General features: G+C 36.5%; 1 protein-coding gene across 7 annotated transcripts in view; it reads right to left on the reverse strand.

Moving 5' to 3' along the window:
- Positions 1-26,883, reverse strand: part of LOC109108347 (arf-GAP with Rho-GAP domain, ANK repeat and PH domain-containing protein 3-like) — a 35,503-nt gene extending 8,620 nt beyond the window's left edge. For 2 of the 7 annotated variants that reach the window (XM_042738566.1, XM_042738565.1), the window contains exons 1-21: positions 26,700-26,882; positions 15,862-16,877; positions 15,710-15,756; positions 13,409-13,500; positions 13,269-13,330; positions 11,855-12,073; positions 11,514-11,583; positions 8,655-8,775; positions 7,261-7,442; positions 6,931-7,037; positions 6,283-6,482; positions 5,857-5,942; positions 5,550-5,732; positions 3,853-3,994; positions 3,496-3,600; positions 2,282-2,435; positions 2,068-2,170; positions 1,604-1,802; positions 1,411-1,474; positions 554-717; positions 230-442 (exon numbers count right to left, since the gene is read on the reverse strand). In XM_042738566.1, the coding sequence (XP_042594500.1) occupies positions 230-442; positions 554-717; positions 1,411-1,474; positions 1,604-1,802; positions 2,068-2,170; positions 2,282-2,435; positions 3,496-3,600; positions 3,853-3,994; positions 5,550-5,732; positions 5,857-5,942; positions 6,283-6,482; positions 6,931-7,037; positions 7,261-7,442; positions 8,655-8,775; positions 11,514-11,583; positions 11,855-12,073; positions 13,269-13,330; positions 13,409-13,500; positions 15,710-15,756; positions 15,862-16,805 (3,457 nt within the window). In that variant the 5' untranslated portion in view covers positions 16,806-16,877; positions 26,700-26,882. Of the gene's footprint in view, positions 1-229; positions 443-553; positions 718-1,410; positions 1,475-1,603; positions 1,803-2,067; positions 2,171-2,281; positions 2,439-3,495; positions 3,601-3,852; positions 3,995-5,549; positions 5,733-5,856; positions 5,943-6,282; positions 6,483-6,930; positions 7,038-7,260; positions 7,443-8,654; positions 8,776-11,513; positions 11,584-11,758; positions 12,074-13,268; positions 13,331-13,408; positions 13,501-15,709; positions 15,757-15,861; positions 16,878-26,699 lie in introns of all 7 variants that reach the window. The other 5 variants (XM_042738567.1, XM_042738564.1, XM_042738562.1 and 2 more) reach the window with 4 other exon arrangements.
- Between the last annotated feature and the right edge of the window lie 707 nt (positions 26,884-27,590).

The following is a 27,590-nucleotide window of genomic DNA, read 5'->3' on the forward strand; positions in this document are numbered from 1 at the left end:
AGTGATGATAAAAATTTAGCTTTACCATCACAGGAATAAATTACATTTTAAAATATATTCATATAGAAAACAGTTATTTCAAATTCTTATAATATTTCACAATATTACTGTTTTTACTATATTTTTGAAATAAATGCATGGATGCATTTAATAGACATTATGCAGGAAACAACCCACAATATTTAATCAAACTGCAAATAAACATTCAAAGAAAGTGTACTGTACTAACTGGCAGCTTCCCTCCAGAAGGGGTGGAGATCAGCCATGAATATGGGATCATCAATCTCCCGAAAGAACCTTTTCAGTACATCCGTCACGTCCTCTATGAAGTTATCTCCAATGCGGAGTTTCACATTGCGGGCGTCCTTACGAAACTCCTCCATCAAAAGCTTGATTCTGGATTTCGCACCGTTTTTCCTGTATATCCCCTCATGGCCCAGACCTGCATAAGAGAGATTCAATCATTCGGACTGCAGTGTTAAACTTACAGATTTAGGCAGGGTTGACTGTCTTCAGTACAAAGCACAGCGAGATGAGAAGTCTGTGTTCGCACCATACTGAGTTATAAAGGCAATGCAGCTGTCAACGATGATGGGGATGTCATTTCTGCTGAGCTGCTGGTCTTTCAGGGTGTTCCCTTTCCCTCCTGCTGCCTTCTGAATGTCTGCGTACCACAGGGAGAAATCGGTCCTGCCCATGCCCTGCAGATGCAGAGTCCTGCAGACAGAGTCATTATATAAATGGGACTTTTTCTGCATTGTAATAACATGCAATCATTTGCGATAAGGACTGGGAGATGTATTAAAGGAATAGTTCACCCAAAAATGAATATTTGCTGAAAATGTATTCACCCTCAGGCCAAGACATAGATGGTTTAGTTTCTTCTTCTGAGGAATGTAGCATTCCATCACTTGCTCACCAATTGATCCTCTGCAGTGAATGGGTGCCGTCAGAATGAGAGTCCAAACAGCTGATAAAAACATCACAATAATCCAAAAGTAATCCACACCACTCCAGTCCATCAGTTAATGTCTTGATTAGTGAAAAGAAAAATGTTTTGAAGTTAAACACATCTTAATGATGGATTTGTTTCATACAAACATGCAGCTTTTCACTTCACAAGATTTTAAACGATAGACTGGAGTGGTGTGGATTATTGTGATGTTTTTATTAGCTGTTTGGACTCTCATTCTGACGGCACCCATTCACTGCAGAGCATCCATGTGTGAGCAAGTGATAGAATGCTACATTTCTCCAAATCTGTTCTGATGAAGAAACAAACTCCTATTTAGTTTGTTCAGGTTGAGTACATATTTAGCTCATTTAAATGTTTGGGCGAACTATTCTTTTAAGAAAGTAAAGAGTTTTAATTTTGGCTTAAATGTTTCTTTATGGAAGTAAACGACCCACCTTCCTTTCTCAACAAGAACCAGGATATCCTTCTTCTCATGGTTCTCTGTTTCGGATGCAATGCCGATTTTTAACCCAAGACAAAGACGGATAAGTACATACTGTAGCTCATTTATTAATCCCCGAGGGTATATTCAGCAGCACTATTTTCTCTGAAATATCAGTTTCACAGTGATTGAGCTAACAGACTCACTGAGCTCCTGTAGGCGTTTCAGGTTTATAATATCCTCTGCGGCTCCATCATTTCCAGGGCATATGAACAGGTTGGACTTCTGCAGAACAAAGAAGCCTTCTTTCCACTGCTGTGGGTCTAGCATGGCCTTGTAGCGCAGGACGCCCACTCGCTCGAACTCTCGCGCCAGCAGGCAGTGACAGCTGAGGGGCGTGGTGGCCTACCAGAGTTCAAAACCGAGGTGAGATCTAATGCACTGATGTGACAAGCTATTTCCTGTGTACACTGAGCAGAGCTTGACTGATTAATATCATTAATAATGTGTTCCTGTGGCTCAGTGGTAGAGCATTGTGTTAGCAGCGCAAAAGGTTGTGGGTTCAACTCCCAGGGAACACATGTTAGGTAAAAAATGTTAGCCTGAATGCACTGTAAGTCGCTTTGGATAAAATGTCTGCTAAATGCATAAATGTAAATGTAATATTTACCTTCCCTATTGCTCGTGCCCAACTGTGCAACGCATCTGGAGTCTCCAAGCCAAACTGGATCACTTTATCACATGTTAGGTAAAGTTCAAAAGTGTATCGAAATCTGAAAGGAACAACAAAGAAACATATTGTTATAATGTAATGATTAAGACACTATGACATTTCTAAATCTGATTATGTCCTGAAGGATGTTGTGTTATGCAGTGGCACCCACTTGTCAATAAAGCCGCTGTTGTCGCTGGAGTCTGGCCTGCTAACTCCTAAACAGATGATGTCTTTAACATCGACCTTCATACTGGGCTCATGACATCTGTCAGACTCGTAGAAGAGAATAGACTTCTCCACCGAACACCAGTACTTTTGAAAATCTGCTGAATAAATGAAATCAAAAAGGTAATAATTTTTTTTTGTTTGTTTTCGGTATGTTTCATATCAGATGATGCTTTGAAGTGAGAAGTAATCAGACGGTCATGATTTACACTCGTTTTAATGTACCATTTTAAAGTGCTCCTCTACACACCAACGCTACATTTATTTGATAAAAATACAGTAAAAATACAGTAAAAATAGTAATATAGTGAAATGTTATTACAATTTAAAATAACTGCTTTCTATTTAAATATATTCCTGTGAGCATCATTACTCCAGTCTTCAGTGTCACGTGATCCTTCAGAAATCATTCTAATATGCTGATTTGCTGCTCAAGAAACATTTCTGATTATCAGTGTTGAAAACAGTTTTGCTTCTCAATATTTTTAATCTTTCATAACATTGTAAAAGTTTTTACTGTCACCTTTGATGAACTGAGTGCATCTTTTTTTAATTAAATATTAATTTCATTGAAAAAAATCTTACTGAACCCAAACCTTTGAAGCAATCATTTAATTTTTTTTTTTTTCATTTAATGATATTTTATTTAATTTCATAATTGCACAATCAGTTGAGCAGTGTTTCCTTTTTAAGGAAAGTAATGCAATGTATTAAGTTACTTTTGCATTACTTTTTGTCACCTGGGCTGGGCTTGGTAATTTGTTTTTTAAAAGTAAAAAAAAAAAAAAAATTACATTTTAGGCAACTGTAAAGGCCCTTTTACGCTAAAAGTAAAATAAATAAGCCTCAGACTGAAAGAAGTGTCTCTGCACCTCACTCTCATTTCTCTTAACATGGGGACAGGAGAAATGTCAGTGAACAAATGGGAAAACAGTACGTTTTTAATTTCAATTATTTTATTTAAAAGTAACGCATTACTTTACTAGTTACTTGAAAAAAAAAAAGTAATCTGATTCCGAACTTTTGTAATGCATTACCTCAACACTGCTGATGAGTATGAAGTAGTTAGATGGTACTGAATAGCTTTGTTTTTACTGAAGAGGTACAGTCTGCTCCTAAATCACGGCCAGTGCATGTTTATGGCACATAGTCGCCTACCGTCTCTGGTTCTGCGGGATAATGTCCCTTTGTTCAAGGAGCTTGACTTGTAGAGGTAGCCGGAGTACAGGATGGGCTGCATGATCTCATCATAGACACAGGAATCTGAATCCAGAAAGTTACAGCGAGATACTTGTATTTCACTTAAAAGATGACATATATTACAATTTCTATATACTAAAGGTGAAGTATGCAATTTTATTGTTGTTACATTATAGAGAATCAAAGAATGTTCAAGATGGAGAATTTGAAGAGAACTGTAATTTAGTTTATTTTTTACAGTTCTGACTAGGTGCCTATTAAATTGCAAACTTCATCTTTAAGAAACATGGCTGTAGTGAAGTGCTGGAACGGTACCTGCAGACTGTGTGTATGAGTAATGCGGAGATACGCGCTTATCGTTTCCATTAGCGTCAGCGAGTCGAGCGGCCTCGGCCTCCGCAAATATCTGAGTGACTGTTTTTAGCAGGTTCTGCTCAGTCACAGCGGTGCACAGCGCCTGCAGGGTGACCACACACACACACAATCATATACACACTTCAACTGACGCACCGCTAATAGCATATTTAGCCAGCGGACATTCAAAGCTGCTTCTAAAAATCCCTCTATTCATTATTTACAATTCACAACACAGCCATCGGCTAATTCAGGGGTTCATAGGTAGCCTGGATACACAAATGATAGCCTTGGTAAAGTCCTGAGAAAGAATAATACATCCTAATCTTGGCTTGACCGCTGGCATAATACTTAGATGGCTCTAGCTATATTAAGACAGGATGTCCTCACTGCCCCAGCGGTGACTGATCTAAAAGTTTTCTTTTGAAGCAAAGCTATTACACAGAGAAATGTCCGCTGCAATAGTTCACTGCGCTTCTTATTTGAGGAAGTATTCAGGGTATTTCAAAATTAAGTGTGTTGCAGAAGAGGAAAGGGAAATGCATTTATTTGCCAAAGTTTTGAAGGGATGTGGCTCTGAAGACAAGGTGTAAAATATTCATTGTTAAATGCAAAAGGCCTATATACATCTGCACAAGGTTTACACAAAGGCTTCAGTCATGCTAACTGATATCAGCAATATAAAGTGGAGCATTACTAAGAATAATTTATATTTACCATAGAAATTTCCATGACTTAAAGGCTTTAAATTAACTAAAAATCATAATAATAATAATAATAATAATAATAATAATAATAATAATAATAATAATAATTATTATTATTATTATTATTATTATTATTATTATTATTATTATTAAGTAAAGTTGTATTTCCACAATAAAACTTAATAATTACAATTATTATTATTATTTTAATAATAATTTATTGTGTATTTAAAAACTAAATAATAACAATAATAGTAGAATTACAATAATAAAAGTAATTATTATTATTAACTTATTTTATTGTGCATTTAAAAACAAAAATACTAATAGTATTATTATTACTGTTGTTTTAGTAAATTAGTAGTAGTAGTATTAATATTAATAATTTTTTACATTATTATCACTATTATTATTATTAACTTACTTATTTTGTGTATTTAAAAACAAAATAACAAAATATTTATAAAAAAAACAAAAATAATAACAAAAAAAAAAATAAAAAAAACAAAAATAATAATAATAATTATAATAATAAAAAATAAAAAAAAAAAATTATATATAACTTACTATATTAATTTAATTTAACTACATTTTATTATTATTATTATTAACTAAAATAATGATTATTTAATGTGTTTTAGATATTATTATTTTACTACACCAAGGGCAGATTAAATTGTTAGTGGACCAAACATAATTTTATCTAATTTCTTTCCATACATTTTCCAGGCAAGAAAACTCAATTTTAAAATTCCCTGATATTCAGGTTTAAAAATAAAGGTTGTGAATTTAAAATAAAATCTGACATTAAAGATGCCATGTCCAACACTCCTGACTGTACTTTTAAGACTATAAATAATCATGAATAATCTTAATCTTAATGACTGGTAAACGAGTTACCATTGGTTTGCATGATCTCTCCCCTGTATGTGTGAATGGCTTAACCTTTACCTTAAGAAGTTCCTCTTGGGTGCTAAAACTGGGATGAGGGTGGCGATATCTGCCTTCTCTGTATTTGTGTGTGATAAACTCTCTCCGCTGCTCTGGGGAGGCGTCACAGTCCAGCTCCTCAGTCACAGGAAGTCTGGCTGCCCAGAATTCATTGGCTTTATCATTGCCAAGCATTATGAAGAGCTAGAACACACAGAGATAAGATCTAATTTGTAAAAAACCTTGTGGTAAAATCACTCGGGATATCAGGAATCCTGATACTTGGAACAAAAAAGATATTTTCATAAAAAACCAAGGCAACCCCTACTTGGACGATCTCATTGCTCCACACGCTGGTGTCTAGTTTGAGACTCTGCACTTTCGACACCATTGTGCCGAGACCTCGATGCTGGCCTGCAGTCAGACAGAACAAAAGAAGCACCACATCACTCTCCACGCACCATTCATTCTGTGTGTCCCACAAACACTTCCTGATACGGTGCCTCTGAGCCACTTTTATCTGTAGTATACGGCACAGAGGACCTCACATGAACTCTCAAATGAGCTTAGAAACTCTTAGCACCATCTGTATCAACCTTAACACCGCACTGCTCTTCCCCATGCCAGCTAGTCACTGTTTCGAAAAGGCAAAACATCTAACACCAACTGTTTCGATGAATATATAGCTTAATTCAGCAGAATTCATAAGTTTACATGATACAAGTCATCGAGCTGATAAGTCACCGCCACACACCTGCGCAGTTCTTGCAGATGACCACACAGAGATTGATGGATGCCCAGTCCGGATTGATGGCTTTGCAGTCTGCGCAGATCTTGTTGGACCTGTTGGACCAGATCTTCTCCGCCACCTCATAATCAGATAGTGTTTCCGCTATAGATTCCTGCAGGGCCTCCATCCAGTCCCTCTTCTCTCGCTCCGACTCTGCTGTAAAGCTGCAAGGAGGCACACAACCCTCTTAATGCTCTGCCATCATGGATCCTATTAATTGTCTCTAGTCTGGCATAGTTACTTTGCAGGAACAGACCTCTGCATGACTTCAATACTTTCATAAGTGTGCGGTTAAATTTAAATTATGAACTTGAGTTTTTTTCAATAATTTTTTTTTAATTTAATGTTTTTTTTAAATCAACATATTTCGCTTGTTTTCTAGTAAAAACATCAAAATATTCTTAAAACAATTTTTTCAATTTACTTGAAAATAACAGGACTTGTTTTTAGAGAATGAATATGCCTTATCAGCCGATTGATTTTTCTTGTTTCGATTCCAGAAAATCAACAAATCACTGATTAAACAACATTTCTGCAGAGTTGGAAATGACTTAAAAGGGAACACACGTACAAGCTACTTAACAGAAGCATAGCGTGACTTGAACTGTTTACCTGAAGGTTTTATACGGTGTAATGAGATCAAAGCTCTTGCCCTTCCCATCACGAACTGTAGCACCTCGGGCCTCAATTACAGTAATTCCAATTCCATTTTTAAAGCACTGCAGAACACATATCACAAAGGGTCAGCCTTAAACCAAGAATTACTAGTAAAACCTGCATGATGCAAATGATTTAAGGCTAATTTTTAAAGTTCACAATACTTCAGTATCGAAAGGAAATTTGAAAAACTCAAATTGCATCACACTGAGAGAAGAAAGAAGCAAAGTAAATCATTAGTACTAAACCTAGAGTAGTATGGCTATAACGTGATTAACTAATCACCTGCTCACTCTTGTACAACCAGATCTGCTCCATTATAATGGCTGTGTAAATCTTTGACTTGGTTTTGAGCTCCAGGAAGCCGCTCTTTTGGCAGTGACTGCCAGGGCCAAAACGTGGGCGGCCGAAAACCAGCTGTTCTTTGACCCGCTCCTGCAACGTACTGCACCATTTGCTCCTCTGAACTATGAAAAGAAATAAAGCAGGATCAAAAGGCTTCTTTTAACTCTTTCTCCTCCATTGACGAGTTATCTCGTCATTTAGAAGACAATGCTTCCCCGCCAATGACGAGTTTTTACGGCTTTCTGTGTTTTCACTGTTATACACTCAGGGGCGCTATTACACATCTTCTGAATGAGTACAAAATCTCCAGCTTATAAATGAAAACTGCATAATGTTACGGAGTAAAATGATGATCCAGAAAGTGGTATATGTCTGTGCAAGCTTTGGAGGTGTTGATGGAAGCGATTTACTGGATTTATGCTTTGATAATCGTACTGAATATTATCCAGATGTAGTTTTTGATAAAAATGTGATTTTCTCACATTTTTGCTCAAGATTATACATTTTTATGAAACCTACCTATATTCAAGTGTTGATAAAAAAGAATGCTTTAAGCTAGAATTAAACAGATTGTTTTAGTTTAAAAGTAGAGGCTTTGATCTTTATTTTGGTGTATTTTATATTCAAATATTCATACAGCAAAATATACTGTAGGCCATCAAATTTTAGTGAAAATCATCAAAACTATTAAAAAATACTGGCAGGGAAAGAGTTAACCTAGTAAAATTTTAAATGAGAAGTAAAACACTTCTCTAAACATTATTGTGTAATATTGTGCCATAATATATATTTTTAGATGGCAGGTTATGTCAATACTAAATGTGACCCTGGACCACAAAACCAGTCTTAAGTGTCAGTTTTTCAAAATTGAGATTTATACATCATCTGAAAGCTGAATAAATAAACTTTCCATTGATGTATGGTTTATTAGGATCGGACAATATCCGACATACAAACAACTAAAAAAATGGAATGTGAGGGTGCAAAAAAATCAAAATACTGAGAAAACTGCCTTTGAAGTTGTCCAAATTAATTCTTAACAATGCATATTACTAATCAAAAATTAAGTTTTTATATATTTACGGCTGGAAATTTACAAAATATCTTCATGGAACATGATATTTACTTAATATCCTAATGATTTTTGGCATAAAAGAAAAATCGATAATTTTGACCTATACAACGTTTTTTTGGCTATTGCTACAAATATATCCCAGCGACTTAAGACTGGTTTTGTGGTCCAGGGTCACATATCATGTGCCAGCATATTGAGATTTTTGGTCATGGGTTTGGATTCCAAGGGAATGTATGCAGGATAAAAATGCTGTGCTTACCATCATTATCAGCTCGGAAGACAAATGTCCTGTGACTTGTGACGACCTCAAATTTATTGTCTTTGGCTACGCGGGCCATCTGTATGGCAGCTAAGGGAATCACACCTTTGGGGTAAGCATCCTGGGAGAAAGAGACCATTTGTGTTAGTAATAACAGTGTACAAGCATATGTGACTTCAGAAACACAAGGGAATGTGGGAATTGTTTCGATTCTGAAGGTCTTCAGGCAGGCTGAAGTGATTAAAGGGGTCAGATATCATGATGAATTGGTGGATTGTGCATTGAAAACATGCTGCACTGTAACTTTGGGAGCACAAAACATCCTGCCCAGCCCAAAAAGACCATTTATTGTAAACCTTACATGACTATATAATGTAACATAACATTTCCCAGATCAGCTGTGCCGGTTCAACACACACATGCATTTGGTTGTCGATCAGCACCATCTATTGTTCTGGCAATTTGCTTTTCATTCAGCTCAATGAATATTGGTTTCACTCTTCCATTCATCAACGATTCATTAAGATTCCTTGTATCGTGTTTGGTGTGACAGGGCCTTTACACGTCAACAGCATCTATTCAGTGCTGTTCACAATGTTGACAATATGGCAGGGGCGGATAAAAATGACATTTGACAGTAAACCTTTGCTCACACACATACAAAGGTGGGATTTATGTCAAAGCAGGTCAGAGAGAAGGTGAAAAAAACTACACTGGCATTAATACGTTTATTAAACAAAGACATATTACATCAGGGCTCTGAACCGGTTCAAGGAACGAAAACGAAAACCAGAAACTAACAAAATTTTGACAGGAACAGAACCAGAAGCAGAAACGAAATCAAATTTTATAGTTCCGAACAGAATCGAACATTTTAAATGGCCAGTAACCGGTTAATAACGTTATTTTATCGTTACATTTAATATCTGAAATTTTCTGTCAACCAATCATGAATTCCAGTAGTACTGTCTATGCAAATGTGACGCTGAAGCCATCGAGTGAAACGTCCGCTCAGCTGTGAACTCATCATTGGTAAGTCTCAACGGCAATGCACCGCCCTTAGAGTTTATCTGAGGATAGTGTAAGATGAATTCAACAGAGCACACACACCTGCAGCGCTTCTGTGAATGGAGAAAACAGAAAAACTATAGGCTTACATGAAAAGGAATATAAGCATATACACTAAATATATTTCACTTAAATCATATTGACAGATTAACGAAATGAAAGAAAAAATGTGCTAAATTACGGTTCATTGTGACACGTTCCAAAGTTTTCGGAAAGGAAAACGAAACAGCAGAGAATAGTTTTCTTTATTCTGCAAAAGCTTTACAGTTTTAATTATTCTGCAAAAGCTTGACAGCTTTGAATAATGTCTTGCTTCTGTATAACCAACAGCGTTGGTATGACCATCGCGCCGACACAACATAATTTTGCTATATTGAAGCCTGTTCATTATCAAAATAAAATACAGTTAAAGAAACAAATAAAAAGTTACACTGCTCCGTTGTACAAAATTTGTTGCGTTCAGCGTGACTGTGCCACACTGTGCTGATATAGCCGATGTGGAGGATGATGTTTTATGTCGATGAAAGTACAAACACTATATAATAAATAATATTTTAGCATCCAGATATGGATTTGGATTTGTGCCGAATGAGAGAGGTAGGCATCAGCTTCACCTTAAATTAATTTTTTTTTGGAATGACGTTTTTATAGCCTAAACTTTAGAGGATTTGTTTTGGATAGAAACTAATAACTGTTTTTTTTATAATATTTGTAAACATTTTGCTTTAGCCTACAGGCCTTTTAGCCTTCATTATTTCGGGAAGTAATAGGGCTAATAAAATTCGACGTAAGCCGCGACTTATGTTTTATTTTCACTCTCAAAACACAATCTTATACAAGTGTTTTTTTTAACAATGGAGCAAACATTTTGTAAATACTTTGATGTCTTTAAAGTGTTGATAGATTTTTTTGTTGTTGTTTTTGTTTTGTTTAGTAGCATACATTTGGCCAAAATCTAGAAAAGATGATGCTGTATGTGCTGTGACTAAGCGCAGCGGGTTATTGGCTAACGTTACCAGATTTCTCTTTTTTCCTTTTCTTTTTGAGTAAAGATAACACTGTACTTTATTATTATTACTATTAGGCAAATTATAGGCAAAGAAAATTGCTTTTAAAAAATAACGTTATTAACCATTTTTTTTTCCACCCGAACCGGTCTCAGAATGGTAATAATATCAGAGGAATGCAGGAACAGAAACATTAAAATATCGATTCTGTTCGGAGTGAACCGATTGTTTTTTTTTTTTCATTTTCAAGCCCTGTATTACATTGAACAAAAGTGACAGTACAACATTTAACTTGTTATAAACGATTTTAAATAAATGCTGTTTTTTAGGACTTTTCATAAAAGAATCCTGAAAAGCTTCACAGTTTCCACAACAAAATTAAGTAACACAGCTGCATTATTGATAATATTGTGCAGCAAATTATCATATTAGAATGATTTCTGAAGGATGTGTCACTAAACACTGGAGTAATGATGCTGGAAATTTGGATTTGCATCATTACATTTTGAAATATATTCAAATGGAAAATAGTTATTTTAAATTGGAACAATATTTCACAATATTGCTGTTTATCCTGTATTTTTGATTAAATAAATGCAGCCTAGGTGAGCACAAGAGAATTCAGTAAAAAAAAATCATACTGACCCCAAACTTTTGAACAGCATTGTACATTATGACTGTTAAAGGGCAATAAATAAATAAATAAATTATACGAACTGAGTGATAAATGTGTGATAATCACAAAACATTAGGATGGCATTGAGTTGTTGACATGCAGTCATACCTTTTCACTACCAAAGTACATCAGGTTCTTCCCATCAAACTTCACATATCGTTTCTGGAACACATAGTTTCTATAACAGAGCAACAAAGATGACATCAGAGAGAAACAAAAACACTACAAATGTCACATCTAATATAGTGCTTTCTGAAATGATTCAAGGAGGAAATGAATCTAGACGCTGGAAGATGTCAAGCAGAGGACAGGAACAAACAGCAGGAGACACAACATGTGAAGTAATGACAAACCGGCCGGAGAGGACAGACAGGGAGCAGAAACAGCCACTGAGGAGCGTGCAGGAGACGCAGAGATGAGAGGAGAGCAGCAGCCCCGACGGGGCGTACCCTTGAGGAGAGAGCTTGTCCAGCCAGCCGCTGAGGATGGGTGCCGCCCGCTCGGACAGCGAGGTGAAGCTGGCGTAGGGAGAGATGATGTGGTCCTCGTCCGCTTCGATGAAGCCGAGGTTATGAGGGAGGGAGAAGGAGTGAGAGGCCGGGGACGGTTCACCCACAGTGCAGTAGCCTGGAGAATCAAGACGCTTGAGCCACGCGTGATTGCGCTGCCTGTGAGAAGACAAAGTTAAAAATATAAACTGTACAGTACTATTACTACATGAAAAGAATTCAGTTTCATGCTCCAGTAAAAGGATGGAAATCTCCTGAAAATAAGTGAAATAATAAAAAGCACAAGTGCATTTTTCAGTACGTTTTCTAAAATTTGTATTTTTTTTCTTGTATTAAAGGAATAGTTCAGCCAAAAATTTAAATTCTGTCATTAATTACTTACCCTCATGTCGCTTTTGGATAAACTATCCCTTTAAGCATAAATAAAATGTAGTGAGATTTATGATAAAAACATGGCAAAATTGTAAGTGGTCAAAAAAAGTAACATAACATAAAACATAACATAATTATTATTATTATTATTAAGCAAAATTAACGGTTCAAAATATTTTCTAAAAATTAAAATATTTTTATTATTGTTGTGAAATAAACCATTCAAGAAATATTTTCTTAAATATTATTATTATTATTTCCTTTTTTGAAGTTGTTACTACAATTTTAATTCATTAGTTTTATATAAAAATGGGAAGAAAGATCCAGGTGGATCAAACAGTCTTCTGAATCGAAAAAATAGGGGTGTGTGAGAAAAATGACAACATTTTAAAATACTAACATTTTAAAGAGTTCAATGTCAGAATGTGCTTCTGCATCACTTCTTGCGCATGCTACAGGATGCACTTGCATCAAGCTTCACAATGTGCCGTTGTAATGTTAGGATAATCCATATGGCTGTGGTTGCATGGATTACTATCGTGTTCATTTTGCATGGATTTTTAGGTATCGCTCTGAGGGTTTCACCCACTTGCATTGTATTTCTCTCTTGCCTTTCTAAAAATTTTAATTTGTGTTCATCTGAAGAAAGAAAGTCATATACATCTGGGACAGTATAAGGGTGAGTGAATGATGACAGAATTTTCATTTTTGTGTGAAGTATCCCTTTAAGACATTAAAGCTAATTTGTTTTATTAAAAACATCCATCTCTGCCTCACAGATCCAGACCCTTGCACTGGAAGCTCTGGACTCTCACGTTTAGACAACAGAGGCTGGAAGACACTAGAGCTCAACCAAGACAACACACTGACTCTCTTTATCCTACTGTTTTAGGTGTCACTATATGATTAGCAGCTGGATAGAACGCTGTGGGCAAACCAAACATTCTGCAGTTTGAACTCTCATGGAAATACTTGGACTTACCCATGTTCTCTTTGTTTATCTTCTTTATTTGCAGTCTTTTCCTCACTTTTGGTCCTCTCAACCTAAACGCATTCAAACATAGATAAATTGCACCTATTGGAGTACATAAAGTGAGAAATTTTTTTACCTAAGTATCTCACCTCTGAATGCTGATATTGTCGTCTGCTGTGGAAAACAGTTTCACAGTATGGGTTGATCATTTCATCTTCATCCTCAGCAGATGCTGTGTCGGCTGAACAGAAAATAGCAGCATTACATAAATTCATAAGATAAAATAAATCCAACTCAAGTCTTCTTTAGCCTTAGGACAGCATAGTGTGTAAAGCACATTAAAAACAAGGTTTAATAAAAACCTTCCTATCCAGCATAGCTCTGAAATCATAACATGAAAAGGCAAATACGCACAAGTGAGGCAGTAGGTTAATAATGGACCGCAAGTTTTTAGCGCATTTCTCTATTGCTCAAAAGTTTGGGGTTGGATAAGATCTTTTATGTTTTTGAAAGAAGTCTCTTATGATCACCAATGCTGCATTTGTTAAAAATATACAGTAAGAAATAAAGAGTAATTTAGCGAAATAGTATTACAATTTAAAATAACCGTTCTGTTTGAATATATGGAAAATGTAAATGATTACTGTGCTGCAAAGCTGAATTTTCAGCATCATTACTCCAGTCTTCATTGTCACATGATCCTTCAGAAATCATTGTTATATGATGAGTTAGTACCCTCTTAAACTTCATATTATGCTGATTTGTGTTCATCTGCTTCTCCCATTTGCTCTTTTTACATTGACTATTACTCTATATAGATTAATACTATCAGATACAACAATAATTTTACTCCAATATACACAGATAAATTTAACATTCACTTCAATGGTATGAGATTGGTAGATGCTTTCTACTGATTTCCTACTGAACCATCACCAACTGAATTGCAGTGGTTAAATTGTTTAAAATATAGTGAATTAAGCTACAAACTCAATCATAGAGCACAATGTTTCCATCTAACATGTATTTTGAGGTGAAGCTCGTCATTTTAATGGAGTGTTTTCACTGGTTAGCAGTAAACTTATCTTCGGAATGGAAATATGGATGTTTTATTTGTAAACATACTTTTTTCGCTTATTTCAGTTAATGTCATTAAACTAGTAAGCTAAGCCAGTAGTAGTACTGACATAGCTGAGGACTAATAAATTGAATTTTGCTACCCATATGCTTCCATTGACAAAATGATTTAATTGAGTGAGTCATATTATGCTGGAACCGCTCCGATTGATTCAAACACTTCGGTCAATCAATTGAAGCGATTCACTAGCAAAAAAAAAAAAAAAAAAACAGATCAAAGGAGTATTTAATTTTAGAATTTTGACATTGCTTGTAATGATTTTAAAAAGCATGTACAGTCAGATATAGTTATGGGTGAGGTTTTTGGATTGTGTATAGTGAATCATTTGATTCAGATCAGTACTTCAAAGCGTGTATGGCGAATCATTTGATTTAGATCGCTGCTTCGGAGTGGGTTCGTAAATCATTTGATGTAGATTGTAACTTCGCTTATCGTGAATCTTTTAATTTAGGAACTTTGGAGTAGGTTTGCGAATCATTTTGCAAATTGTCCCAATCTAAATAATATGGATCACGAATCTTTTGATTCAGATCGGAACTTCAGAGCGCGGATCATAAATCCTTTGTTTTAGATCAGAACTTATGAGCTTTTCGTGTATCTTTTGATTCAGATCGGAACTTCAGAGCGCGGATCATAAATCCTTTGTTTTAGATCAGAACTTATGAGCTTTTCGTGTATCTTTTTATTCAGATCGGGGCTTCAGAGTGGGCTTGCGAGTCATTTTATTTAGATCGGCACTTCACGTCTCACAAATCTTTTGATTCAGATCGGGAATTTGGAGCGGGTTTGTAAATCTTTTGTAATAATAAATATCTATATTCATCATGTGTCCTCTTAAGGTGAAAAAAAATATGGTTACTATAGTTTAACCATGGTATTTGTAGTAAAAAAGGGTTATACAAAAAAAAAATTATTACTTCACTTTTACTGTTGTGCTGCTAAATCTTTTTGTGGAAATTAAATCATGATCTACTTTTTTAGTATTCTTACAAAAGAGAAAGTAAAAAAAAAAAAATAGCATTTATTTGAAATGTCTTTACCGTCACTTTTGATCAATTTAGTTGCTGAATTTTTTTTTTCTAAAGAATAAAAAATTTTACTGACCCCAAACTTCTGAATAATAGTGAATACAGTTAGGCCTATATATACACACTCTCATCTGCTCCTCACACAAATACTATATATTGTAAAACTGTACATTATTCATTCGTTGGAAGAATGAAAGTCATAAATATTAGGAACAACTTTAGGCTGAGTAAATAATAACATTTTCCACAACAGAGTTTGAAATAAGGGTAAGTAATAAACCTACCAGATGCTCTTTTAGGTGTTTCAGTTGAGTCCGACTTTTCTAAAGTGCTAAAGGAGGAGAAACTATAGTTAGCGGTATAAAGATAAACAAAACTGTACCACAGTCGTTAGAATCACAATACAACAGAATGACAAGATTTAACAAGAGTTTACCTATGATTTTCAGTGGATGGGCTGACCTCTTGGCGTGGAGGCGGAACAGGTACAGAGCGACTCCAAAACACATGTGGAGTGCCTGGTAAAGTGCCACAGTAGATTTCATTAGAGACCATCTCTAGCCCTGAGCAGGGTGGACTTGGAGGTGAACCGGGTGTGTTAGTGAAAGGAGAGCACTGATAACTGGAGGGGGAGTCAGGAGGGGTGCTCAGACGCTCCTGATCCGACATTCTCCTGAATGTGGATGGGGGAATTCCTCGATTTAACCTAGGGGGCACTGGGGGTAACGGATCACTAGTCTCTGGGGCTGAAGTGCTATTACTCAAACCTGGTTCGCAAGGCCCCTTTTTTGATTCAGTAGATGATTCAACAGTGTCTATACTGGAGGATGAACCTTCTGCAACTTTTAAAAGTGGGTCCTGAGATGACTTTTGGCGAGGTTGCATTTCATGTTGTGTTGGTAAAGAAATTCTCTCTGCTCTTAATCTGTGGAAGACAGTTCTTGGTTTTGGGACCGGCTTTTCAACACCGGCGCTCCGCTCTGAGAACGAGCGCTTTACTTGTGCACAAAGATTCGGGGCCGAGCTGTTACATAAGGCTTCTGAGGCAGTGCTAGGGTGTCTTGAAGGAGAATGAGGCTCCGCTTTAACAGGGTCCACCTCGTGAATAGCAGACTCTGAATTACAGCGATCTAGCGAGGGCTCTTTGCTTTGATGTTGACAGATCAGCTGAATGTGCTCGACTAGTTTGAGGATACGCTTCCTGTGGCCGGTGGCAGTGACTCCCACCCTGTTCAGAGCCACATTGTCCACATGGCAGAAGTCTCGGGCGAGGAGAAAGCCTGCCTGACGGAAGTGGTCCAGATACCTCTCGAGGTGGATGGAAGCCAAAAGGTCCTCTGCATCTGAGCATGGACCGATTGCTGTTGCCATAGTGTGCATGGGTGCTCATTCGGCTGCATGCAAAACAGCAGCAATTCCAGCCAAGAGCAGAAGATTACACCAGTCCTTCATCTGAGAAAACAAGCAAAGAAAATAGGCTTCATTGCAAAGAAAAGACCTCTTTAAATGGATAGTTCACAAAATAAAAATTCTGTCATTTACATCAAATAGATGATGGTAGCCATTGACTTCCATAGTATTTTCTTCCATACATTGGAAGTCAATGGCTACCATTTTTACTATCACTAATCCACCAATAATTTGATCTACCCTCAGTCCAGCACATAAATAATATATATAATACTAATATTATACAAAGAAAAACTAATGGAAGTATGTAAAAAACACTCGGTTATAAACAATGAACACTCATCAGAAATTGCTGCAATACAAATGGTTAATGTGGACTTCCATAACCCACAACTGTATTGCAAAAATATAATGAAAATGTCACCAATACTTGGATAAGATATCATAAATTTAAAGGTATGCTATATCATTCCATATGAGACTTCGAAAAAGTTAAACGGTTTTGGAAATATGTGAAAGAAATGACAGAAAAGATCCTTGATGTTAATATTCAATTGTGATGTTTACTTTTTTGATTCATTTATACCATAAGGAAACTGTTTTAAAAAAAGAAGAAAATGTATATTTATAAACATAGAGCCTATCATGCAAGTAAAACAGCTCATTACTGTACATTGAAAATATATTTGAGCATATATTGCAACAAATATGTCAATGTAAAAGAAAACACATTCTCAAAACATGGTGGTGTTGGTGAAGTGCTATAACAAAAAAAAAAAAGAAGAACAGAGGTGGTAATGAATATTAATGTAAGATACAGAGATGTTTTGTGTGTGTGTTTTGTTTTCTTGTTCCTATTCTTAAATACTCGTGTACATGTGCACAGTTAAAATGTAATTAAAATAATGGAGAAGGAACAATAAAGATTACAGTAGAATTTTACATAATAAAAATAATAAACAACAACAATTTGTCAAAAGTCTTGCTCTTGTTATACATTGCTGCAATTTCCCTGTTTTGCATCATACAATTAGCAATAAAAAAAACAATATATTATTATATAACAATAATATTATCCACATTATTTTCAGTATGCATTTTAATAAAAATAATAATACAATAATACTATTATTATACTAAAATTTTGCCTAAATGCAAAGACAACCACTAATTTTAATCTTACAAAATAATTAATGTCCACCTTTGTAAATCTGACAAACAAAAGACACGGCTGATAGTTGCAGGGAGGTTAATGGTCTTTTATGACAGAGAGCATTTTTCATCCGCCTGAGACTGAATCACCCTGACATTTGCAGACGATGGCATGACCCCGCTCTTAGACACTTAAAACCACTGCACTGGAACAAAACAGTCATTGAGCGATCAAAATACACATTCAGGGTGAACACAAATGGGAATATTACAGTATCGCTAACCATGATAAGCTGTAACATGGCGCACATGCAAGCAATAACAAAACGGTTATATTACTTAGGACTATTTTTAGAAGCCTCCATTCATTGAGGGAAAGCGGTTGAAAACGTGGTGCACATGAGGGAACCAGTTGAGAAAAAAAGACTCCACTAGGGTGGGCCTGGGAGAAAATCCACGTGGGTGGGGCAAAGCTTGTTTGGCGGGGACGACATAACTTTGGGAGCAACCAAGTGCGAATGCTTTTTTCTAAACATTCCTGACACTTTCCTGACTGCGTGTCCAAAAGACTGACAGCATTTGAGAACAGTGGCCTAAGCGGAATCTCAAGGCTACGAGTGGCATACAGCCAAACCCAGGAACAGAGAGCTGCTAGATTCCATGACCTCCGGGAGGGGCGGAGCCTGATGGGTGGGAGTGATGATTGGATAAACGCTCAGGGTGTACATCTCCAACCCACAAAGGATGCACAGTGTTCTCTCTCAAGGTCATCTCAAATTGGAGATAATTACGAGCACGCTTTCTATTTGCAGCAGAGATCACAATCGCTCCACTGCTATTATGAAACACGATAAAAAGTCAAAAATGTGTTAAAAAGTCATGATAATGTCAACAGGGTCTATTTTGCTCAACAACACTGAGTCGGAGTAGAAAAGCAGACGTTGGAAGGCTGTTAAAAAAGGCTGATGAGTCATATCCTTGTCTTCCTTTGTCTGGACTCTGGATGCTAACCTTTGGCTCAGCCACTCTGATTCACCGGATCCCATGGTGAGGGGGGAGGCAGGAAGCTTGTGAGGCGGACTGATAAAGTGTGACCTGAGGAAAGGAGAGAAACGGGTCCGGGTGTTGTCTTTTTCCCCTAGTAGCAATGTAGAAAAACTCCCTTCAGCAAGACTGTCATCGTGAACCAAACAAGACAACCAGAGGCAAAACATCTGCAATTAATTCAGCCATTAATATACAGACTCCATTCAGATTTGTTCTGTATATAATATCTGCCTGTTTTTGCTTGTAAATTTTTACATAACTTACATTAAAGTTTGAAAATTTCTTATTGACTTCAAAATAAGATGGTCACTGGTAGTGAGGATGTCATTGTAAAATGTGCTGACTGTATTACAACTGGTCTCTTACATCTGTTTGCATACAAAATTATGATTGGTTTTTCTTCTTTGCATCCACTTTCCAAAGCAAAGTGATGGCCGTGTGTTGATTCTTGTTTAAACGTGTATTGTGGAGTGTCATGACAATGACAATGTGGCTCTGAATCAGCATGTCATTTTAAATACTGTTGAAAAGTTTTTCTTTGAAATATATATATTTTTTTTTTCAGGAAATGATGGATGAAACTGATCAAAGGTGGCAGTAAAGACATTTATGATGTTACAAAATATATGTATTTCCAATAAAAGCTGTCCTTTTGTATTTTCTGTTAAAAAAGGTACATCACGGCTTTTGCAAAACTATTAAGCAGGACAACTGTTTCAACAATGACAAAAAATAAAAAATGTTTCTTGAGCAGTAAAGCAGCATATTAGAATGATTTCTGAAGGATCATGTGACACTAAAGACTGGAGTAATGATGTTGCTAAGAATTCAGCTTTGCATCACAGGAATTAATTACATCTTAAAATACATTAAATCAGAAAATATCTATTTTAAATTGTAATAATATTTCACATTATAACACATTTTACTGTATTTTTCTTTAAAAAAATACAGCCTCTGTGAGCAAAAGAGACTCCTTTCAAAAACTTAAAAAATTCTTGCCGGCCCCAAAATTTTAAATAGTACTGTACCCAGAATCAAAGCTTAAAAGCTTACACTTTTTGCTTTCTTCCTCACAGTCAATGGCATTTCCTTAATCTAATTATGGATTTGCTTCAATAAACTGACTGTGAGTACAATGTCTTTACACCTTAACAAAATAGCTATGTTCATGGATTTTTCAGTGACATCAACACAGCCACATTACCACATATTTACATCACATTTTATGCAGACTCCAAAGTTTGTTTCAGTTTGCAACCACATGTACTACAGTTACAGTTTTGTGGTTAAGACAGGGAATATTTTGTAAAGAAAAAGGAAACCACGAAAGATCAAAACCACAATTTCTAAATTTTACAGCACACAGTGCATCAGACAACTGATTTGCTATTCAACAACAGACGGCACAGCAAACCGCCATCTGTTTATTTGTATTACTATTAATATTATAGCCTATATTTAGGGTTAAGGATTTGCACAAACCAAGAAGCCTAAATATTAAACCATTACCAACACCTCAAACCATGCGGCTTGTTGAGAAAAGGCCATTTCTTTTTGACTTACAAGTACAGAGCAAACATGATAAAATATAATTTTATGACTTGGGTCAGAAGTAACCATCCCAAACACCCTATAACCTTACAAGAAAAGCGCGCACTATAAATGTGGTGTTTGTCTAATGAGTGCATTCCCTTCACCGAGTGCCCTGGGGATCCCGCCGGGGGAAGGGACACTTGCAGATAAGAGCCTTAATGATTGAGTAGACGGTCTCAGGCAGGCCTGTTCTTGTAGATGAAGCTCTAGACAAGGTTAAGATGGTGCCTGGAACCAGCAGGGCATACCATCTTATTCCAGCAGCATCTTTAAATCATCCTCCAAATCTATACCATCTCAAACAGCAATCAACGTGCATTTAGCTGGGAAAACTATGCCCTGCTCTGCTCTGTCCGCCCCGCCCCAACTATATTTATCTTGATGGCCGATCTGGGTTTTCTCCGAACTACTGAATACACAGGATACAGCTGTCCCTCAAACAAAACCCTCCTCCTCTCTCCCGCGCTAAAGGAAAAGAGATACTGCGCATGATACACAGATGAACTGGAGATGATCGCAGCCATCTGAAACCATAAGAAAGGTTGTACACATTGATAATGTTGCATAAAATGAAACTGATGTGAATGAGGCGGCACATATAAAACCTAAAAAAGTACTTTCACACAATCTACAAACAGTGTTCTTGACAAGCTCTTCTAATTCTTAAAAACCGCCACAAAATACCTGAAATTTAAACCCTTTTACATAAGATAATCGTGTAAATGCTAGACACCAAAGTAACTAAAAGAATAAGTCTTTTATGGTCAAAGGCACATCAGCAATCACAGTGAGTTTCAAAGCGGTTCATTTCAATGAGACAACTGTGTGATCATACACATTTCCTGTACCCCTTTGGATTTGGAACCTTATTACCAAAGGAAGCCAGTGATAATGAATGAAGTGAGACAACAAGACTTGCGTTAATATGAGCTCATACTTACATAAGCAATCACTGTACATAGAAAATGACACATTTCCACACATTTTTTGCATACAATACAACAACTATTTCATTCGCATGCCATCTTTTAGCATGCAATTCACAGATTTCTTTAAAACTGAAACATTTAAAAACTGTAAAAACAGGATGTACACTGGACACATACTCACAGTGTCGTGTTAAAGTGATAGTTCACCCAAATATTAAAAGTCAATCAATCCTCATTTTCTCACCCTTCATATCATTTTCTAACCAATAAGATTTTTGTTCATCTTTGAAACACAAATGAAAATATTTTTAATATTCTCTCATCATTTTTGCCAATCCATTTAAGGCAAACAAAATGTTCATGGTTCAAAAAGTACTGTACCAAAAGACGTTGTAAAAGTAATCAGCAGTTTAATTCAAGTCTTCTAAAGAGACACAATTGCTTTATGAACATTAAACAACTTTATGGACATGAAATTTAAGCTTTTATTAATATATAAACCTTGATCAATGCAAATACAAAGAGCATATCAAATACTGTATGATCTCTCTCTCTCTCTCGCGCTGTTGTCCATCGAAATTTAATGACGACGTCCACATCTTTAACAGTGAGATCTTTGATGGCTAAACAGTCTTATCCTGGACCCACAAACTTGATTGCAGGTGGGGCATATGTACAAAGGCCATAAACATGCTCCTGACACTTTTCTTGAAGCTGCCGGGCTGTGAAGATCATGTGGATCATGCTCCTATTCTTCCTAAATCCACACTGCGATTCAGGCAGCATTGACTCAGTGATGCTGTTAATGAGTCTATGAAGCATCACCTTGGCCAGGACCTTACCACCCACAGAAAGGAGTGATGTACCCCTACTATTGTCGCAGATGGCCTTGTCACCATTGTTCTTATAGATAACAGCAATATTTGCATTTCTACATTGCTGTGGGATGTTCTCATCAGTGCAGGCCTTGGTAATGTTCCGGTAGAGGGTGCGCATACATATGTACCCCACCGCCCACCCCTTCAGTACCTCAGCAAGGATGTTATCAGTGCTAGGGGACTTAATGTTCTTAAGGGAAGGGACAGATGATAGAACCTCCTAAAAGGTTGGTGGTAGGCTGAAATCATGGATGGGAGGACAGTTAGGTAGTTCTTCCAGTATGGTGGGGTCTGCATCAGAATCCTGATTAAGCAGGATGTCAATATGTTCAGCCCACCTCAACAGGATACTATTTTGGTCCTTCAGAAGTGTTAGACCATCTGCTTTCAAGAAAGTGATGCAGTGATTTGTTGGTCCGTAGATGGCTTTGACAGCATTATAGAAGTTATGCTCAGATGGTAAAGTTGGTGCATAGGCACTGAGAAGTGTGGCATAACGCTTTTTTGCCAGGGGTATATGGAGGTTAGAGTCCTGCAACGGGTCGGGTGAGTGGCTAAAACGGGTGGATTGTGACATTCCTAAAATTCACGGCCGGATAATTAACTCCTTGCGGGCGGATAGTAGCGCGGATGAAAAATATGTGCAATCTTTGTATGTCTGAATTACCATTACACATACGCAACAACGATATGACATGACATTGACCATCACGTCACCACCACTGCAACAGTGCGACTTTGTTGATGCTTCTCGTAGCCTAGGCTATTGTTTGTGAGCGACAGGCTCAGGTTGTATTTTTTCTTGTGCTTTTTTTTTCATTAATAGGTCTATTTGCGTATAGTTATCAGGTTCCATAGCCTATTTAGGTGCCGATGGTAGGCTACTTGAATGGGGCAAAACAAAGTGCACTTTAGCCTGTTTCATTAGCCCATTCATGACGCTGTTGTGATGTTGAGAGAGGTCCGAGACAAAAAATAAAGCACTTTAGTTTGAATGATTTTAGCGTGTGTGATTTATCGCGGGCACGGATCGGGTAACAGGCCAAATATTAATGGGTCTGGGCGGATGCAGAATTAATTTTGATATTATCATGGGTGACGGGTCGGATCTGGTGCTGAACTTTGCGGGTACGGGCGGGGGCGAGTCTCCAAAAATGGACCCGTGCAGGACTCTGATGGAGGGTCATTAGCCTATCACTAATGCCAACAGGTGTTTCTGTGAGACTTGGTAGAATGGTATTCTTGATGGCAAATCCTACTCCATAGTGATGTTGTCCACCTGGAGGGAAACCTTTCCAGTGAATGTGTAACGCATCTCTTCCTCTGTTAGAGAACCTTCATCCAGAAGGCTGATCTCACAGGGCCACAATATCGATGTTGTAATGGCTCAACTCCGGTGAGGTCTGTCAGAGGTACCATGCGAGTCCAGGGGAGTCCTTACATTCCATGTTGCTGGTTTTATAATGTATTGTTAATTTATGTCTTAATTTATGTTTTAAAAATGAAAGAAGTCCTAAGTTTGGAATGACATGAGGATGTGTAATTGATGACAGAAGTTTCATTTTTTTTATTTTTTTGGTTAACTAACCCTTAAACTCTCTTAATCTGGTATTTCCGCAACCTACATTTTAATGCCTGTAGCCTTTTTTGGCAGGTTTTCCCAAATATCAAGTAACTCGAGCAAAACATGTGTTGAATTTTCAATTACTTACGTTGTTCATGCTTGCAATATTTTTATTTATTTATTTTGCATAGTCCATAAGTCATAAGTACTAATTCCAACTGATGCCAATCATGCTGTGAGCCCTTTTTGGGACCAACCTAAAAAGCTGTTTCATTTCCAACCAGTTGATTCATGAGAAATTCATGTGAAAACAACACAATCTCAAACCATAATGGAATGGAATGGACTAGTTGCCCAAAACGTAATGGGAAGGAAACACTTCTGTGACAGAATGATCCCTTAATGATCTTGCAATATATATCAGCAGGAAAATTACTCTTTGCATTTCAAATGATGTTTCATACTCTCGAGAGATTCAAACAGCACCACTTTTGAGGTTCTGTATCTCGACAGTACATGCAACAGGAAGTGAAGACATTAGCACACCATTCAATAAATTGCACAGGCAAGGACTAACACATAAATCAAATAAAGCCTGGGCTAATGTAATTCAGTCTCATGAGACAGTGAGAATGCAATTTAATTGAGTAGCCCTAACTTTTTTTTAAGTGCTTTTATTTCTGTTTGTTGTTATTCTTTTGCATGATGATTTGTTGTTGTTTATATTTATATTTATTGAAAAGCATGCTTCGTGACCTGTTGATAGCACTGGTTTGTGGGTTGTGATGGAGCCAAAGGAGAAAAACATCTCTAAACATCTTTCCCTCTCATACTCAAACATCCCTGGGCTTCCAGAACGAACAATTAGTGGAAGCTGTAGAGTCAAAAGCAATTTGTGAAACGCAGGAATCAAGGAGGCTTTTGGGATGCAGTGTGCTGGGGGGTGTGTATAAATAACAGTGAAGCACTATTGTGTGACACAATACGTCATTGTTCACAACTGGTGGAGGCTGCGTAGCTGAGATGACAGAACACACTTGTGTATTAATATGCTGGACCATGGCTCAAACACATATTGAGATCTCAGTTCCCTAACTCGATTGAAACCACACTGCTGCAAGATAACCTACGCTTTCACATTAAAGCCATATCAGATCACATAATGCCCAAGAAAAACAGCCAATAACAAAGAGAAAGTTCAAAACTAAATCGCAAATATTGAAGCTGCCGATGCATGCACATATTAAAAAAAAATAATAATAATTAAAACATACATTTCATAAAAATCTTCCTCTCTTTTTATTTTTTATATATGTTAATTTTAATAATTTTTTGCATTAGTTTTTTTCCTCCATTGCAATACATTTAACATTGGAAATTAAATTTTTTCGCTTGCATTATATTATAATATATTGCATTATATTATATACTTTACATTCATAAAAAAATCCTGAAAAAAAAAAATTAATGACTGTTTCCACAAAAATATTAAGCAGCAAAATTGTTTTCAACATTAAAATCAGCATATTAAAATGATTTGTGAAGGTTCATGTGATACTGAAGAATGGAGTAATGTTGCTGAAAATTCAGCTTTGCATGACAGGAATAATGTACGTTAAAATAAATTTAATTTAGAAAACAGTTGTTTTAAATTGTAATTATATTTAATATTAGTGTATTTACTGTATTTTTTATCAAATAATTGCAGCTTTGGTGAGCATAAGAGACATTATATTATATTATGTCGCAAGAATGTTTCTGTTATAAACCACTCAAATAAAATAAAACTATATAGAATATGAGCAGAGCTGCAGAATCGGAATAAATACCGTAGATTAACCAAATGTCTGAAAAATTTCAAGAATAATCATACATAATAAAAACACTGGATTAGATTGTAAACTTAAAATTAAAAATCACATCCAGAACCCTTATATAGGTCATTCCAATGGTCAAACCTCTGCCAGATCTGAAAATATTTCCCCAAGTATCACGAAGAGCAGTGAGGGAAATACAGGTCAGATTATGCAACAAGAGATTTATCACAATTAATACACTCGCCCGTGTTGTGAGAACTTAATCTGCATTTAAGAATCTGCTCAGTTAGACGTATGGCATATACAGTGTGGGATAATTATAGATCTTCTCCCTATCAGGCATCTATACTTGCTGAATGAAAATGTTTTCTGCAGAGGCCTCCAAAATGGCATGTTATTCTTGCAAATTCCCCGGTGACTCCCAAAGTTGTTGCGTCTGTAAGGAACTGGCAAATTAGCTCTGGGTGTTTCTAAATCAGTTTAAACTAAACTGTGACATTCAGCGGGTGTAAAGCTTGTGGATATCGGATTCCTCAGTGAGAAACTCCCTACAGAGCCAGTCTTACAGTAGGCTATATGTTACAGCGCAGTGCATGAGAATCAATGGAATTCCTTCCGAACAGTCAACACTCTGCTGGGTAATAGTTAAACTCTCGACCTTAACTAAAAAGTAAGCTTCACCTGACAGCACTTCTAGCTTTTTCACGAAGTCTGTGATCATATCGGACCACCAAGACTATGAAAAGCGAGTTATAATAATAAACGATCATTAAAAGTTGGCACGTCTAACAACTTTAAACAGTGGGTAGCCTTCAGATTTGAATCAAACTGCCCGCTACAGATCTAGACATGTCAGCATGACTGTAAAAATCGCATCTTACCGTAACTGATTCGCGTTACATATTCCCGTTGTATCACGCTGTGTTGATGCGGAGCGTTTTAAACTCCAGTAATGTGAGACTTGCAGGAGAAAGTGTGAGTGTTGAGCCGCTGATAGTTGTGTTTGTTATGTCGGAGGTCTCAGTCAGAGCAGCACAGCGCTGCTGAGCATTCACTGACCTCTTAAAGGGACAGACACAGTTTAATCTACATAAGTTACTGTTAGCGTTGGTCACTCAGGCCACACACACACACACACACACAAAAACGAATTATAATGGTTTAAAGGACACACACAATTAGCCATGTTATAAATATTTTTTATTAAATCATTTTCTTTCATCTGCAATAAAGAATTACGATTTAAATGGAAAAATTATATGTGCAAGCAGTAAGTTGTTCAGTTGTAGTGCAAAAACTTGAAGAACATTAGCATTTTCCAGTTTTTCTCAGGAATATGGGTTTTTAAACTGACGGATATTTTATGATAAGGGCTGCTTGAATTAAGTAACTTTCATGTGTTGTTCTGAAATATAAACTACACACAGTCATTAACATGTTGCTAGATAAGGACTACAACTACCACAAGGATGTGAGTTTACCTTCTTGAACAGTCAGCCAACAATTGTAGTCCTTAAGCTAATTAGCTGTATGGTGTGGTGTATTGGTGGTTTTAAATACGTGTAGGTGGTCCCTCTGGAACATGAACACATACAATAGGCTACTACTTAATTTTATTATGGCTAATTTAAAAAAAAAAAAAAAAAAAAAAAAAAAAAAAAAAAAAAAAACGATGTCTATTTTGTTGTATGTATGTATATTTTCACCACAATGTCTTTGCATTAGCTGCAATTGTTTTAAAGCACTCTGTGATGTAAAGGTCATTTTTTTAG

The sequence above is a fragment of the Cyprinus carpio genome, chromosome B14, assembly GCF_018340385.1.
Source record: "Cyprinus carpio isolate SPL01 chromosome B14, ASM1834038v1, whole genome shotgun sequence".
NCBI classification, from domain to species: domain Eukaryota; kingdom Metazoa; phylum Chordata; class Actinopteri; order Cypriniformes; family Cyprinidae; genus Cyprinus; species Cyprinus carpio.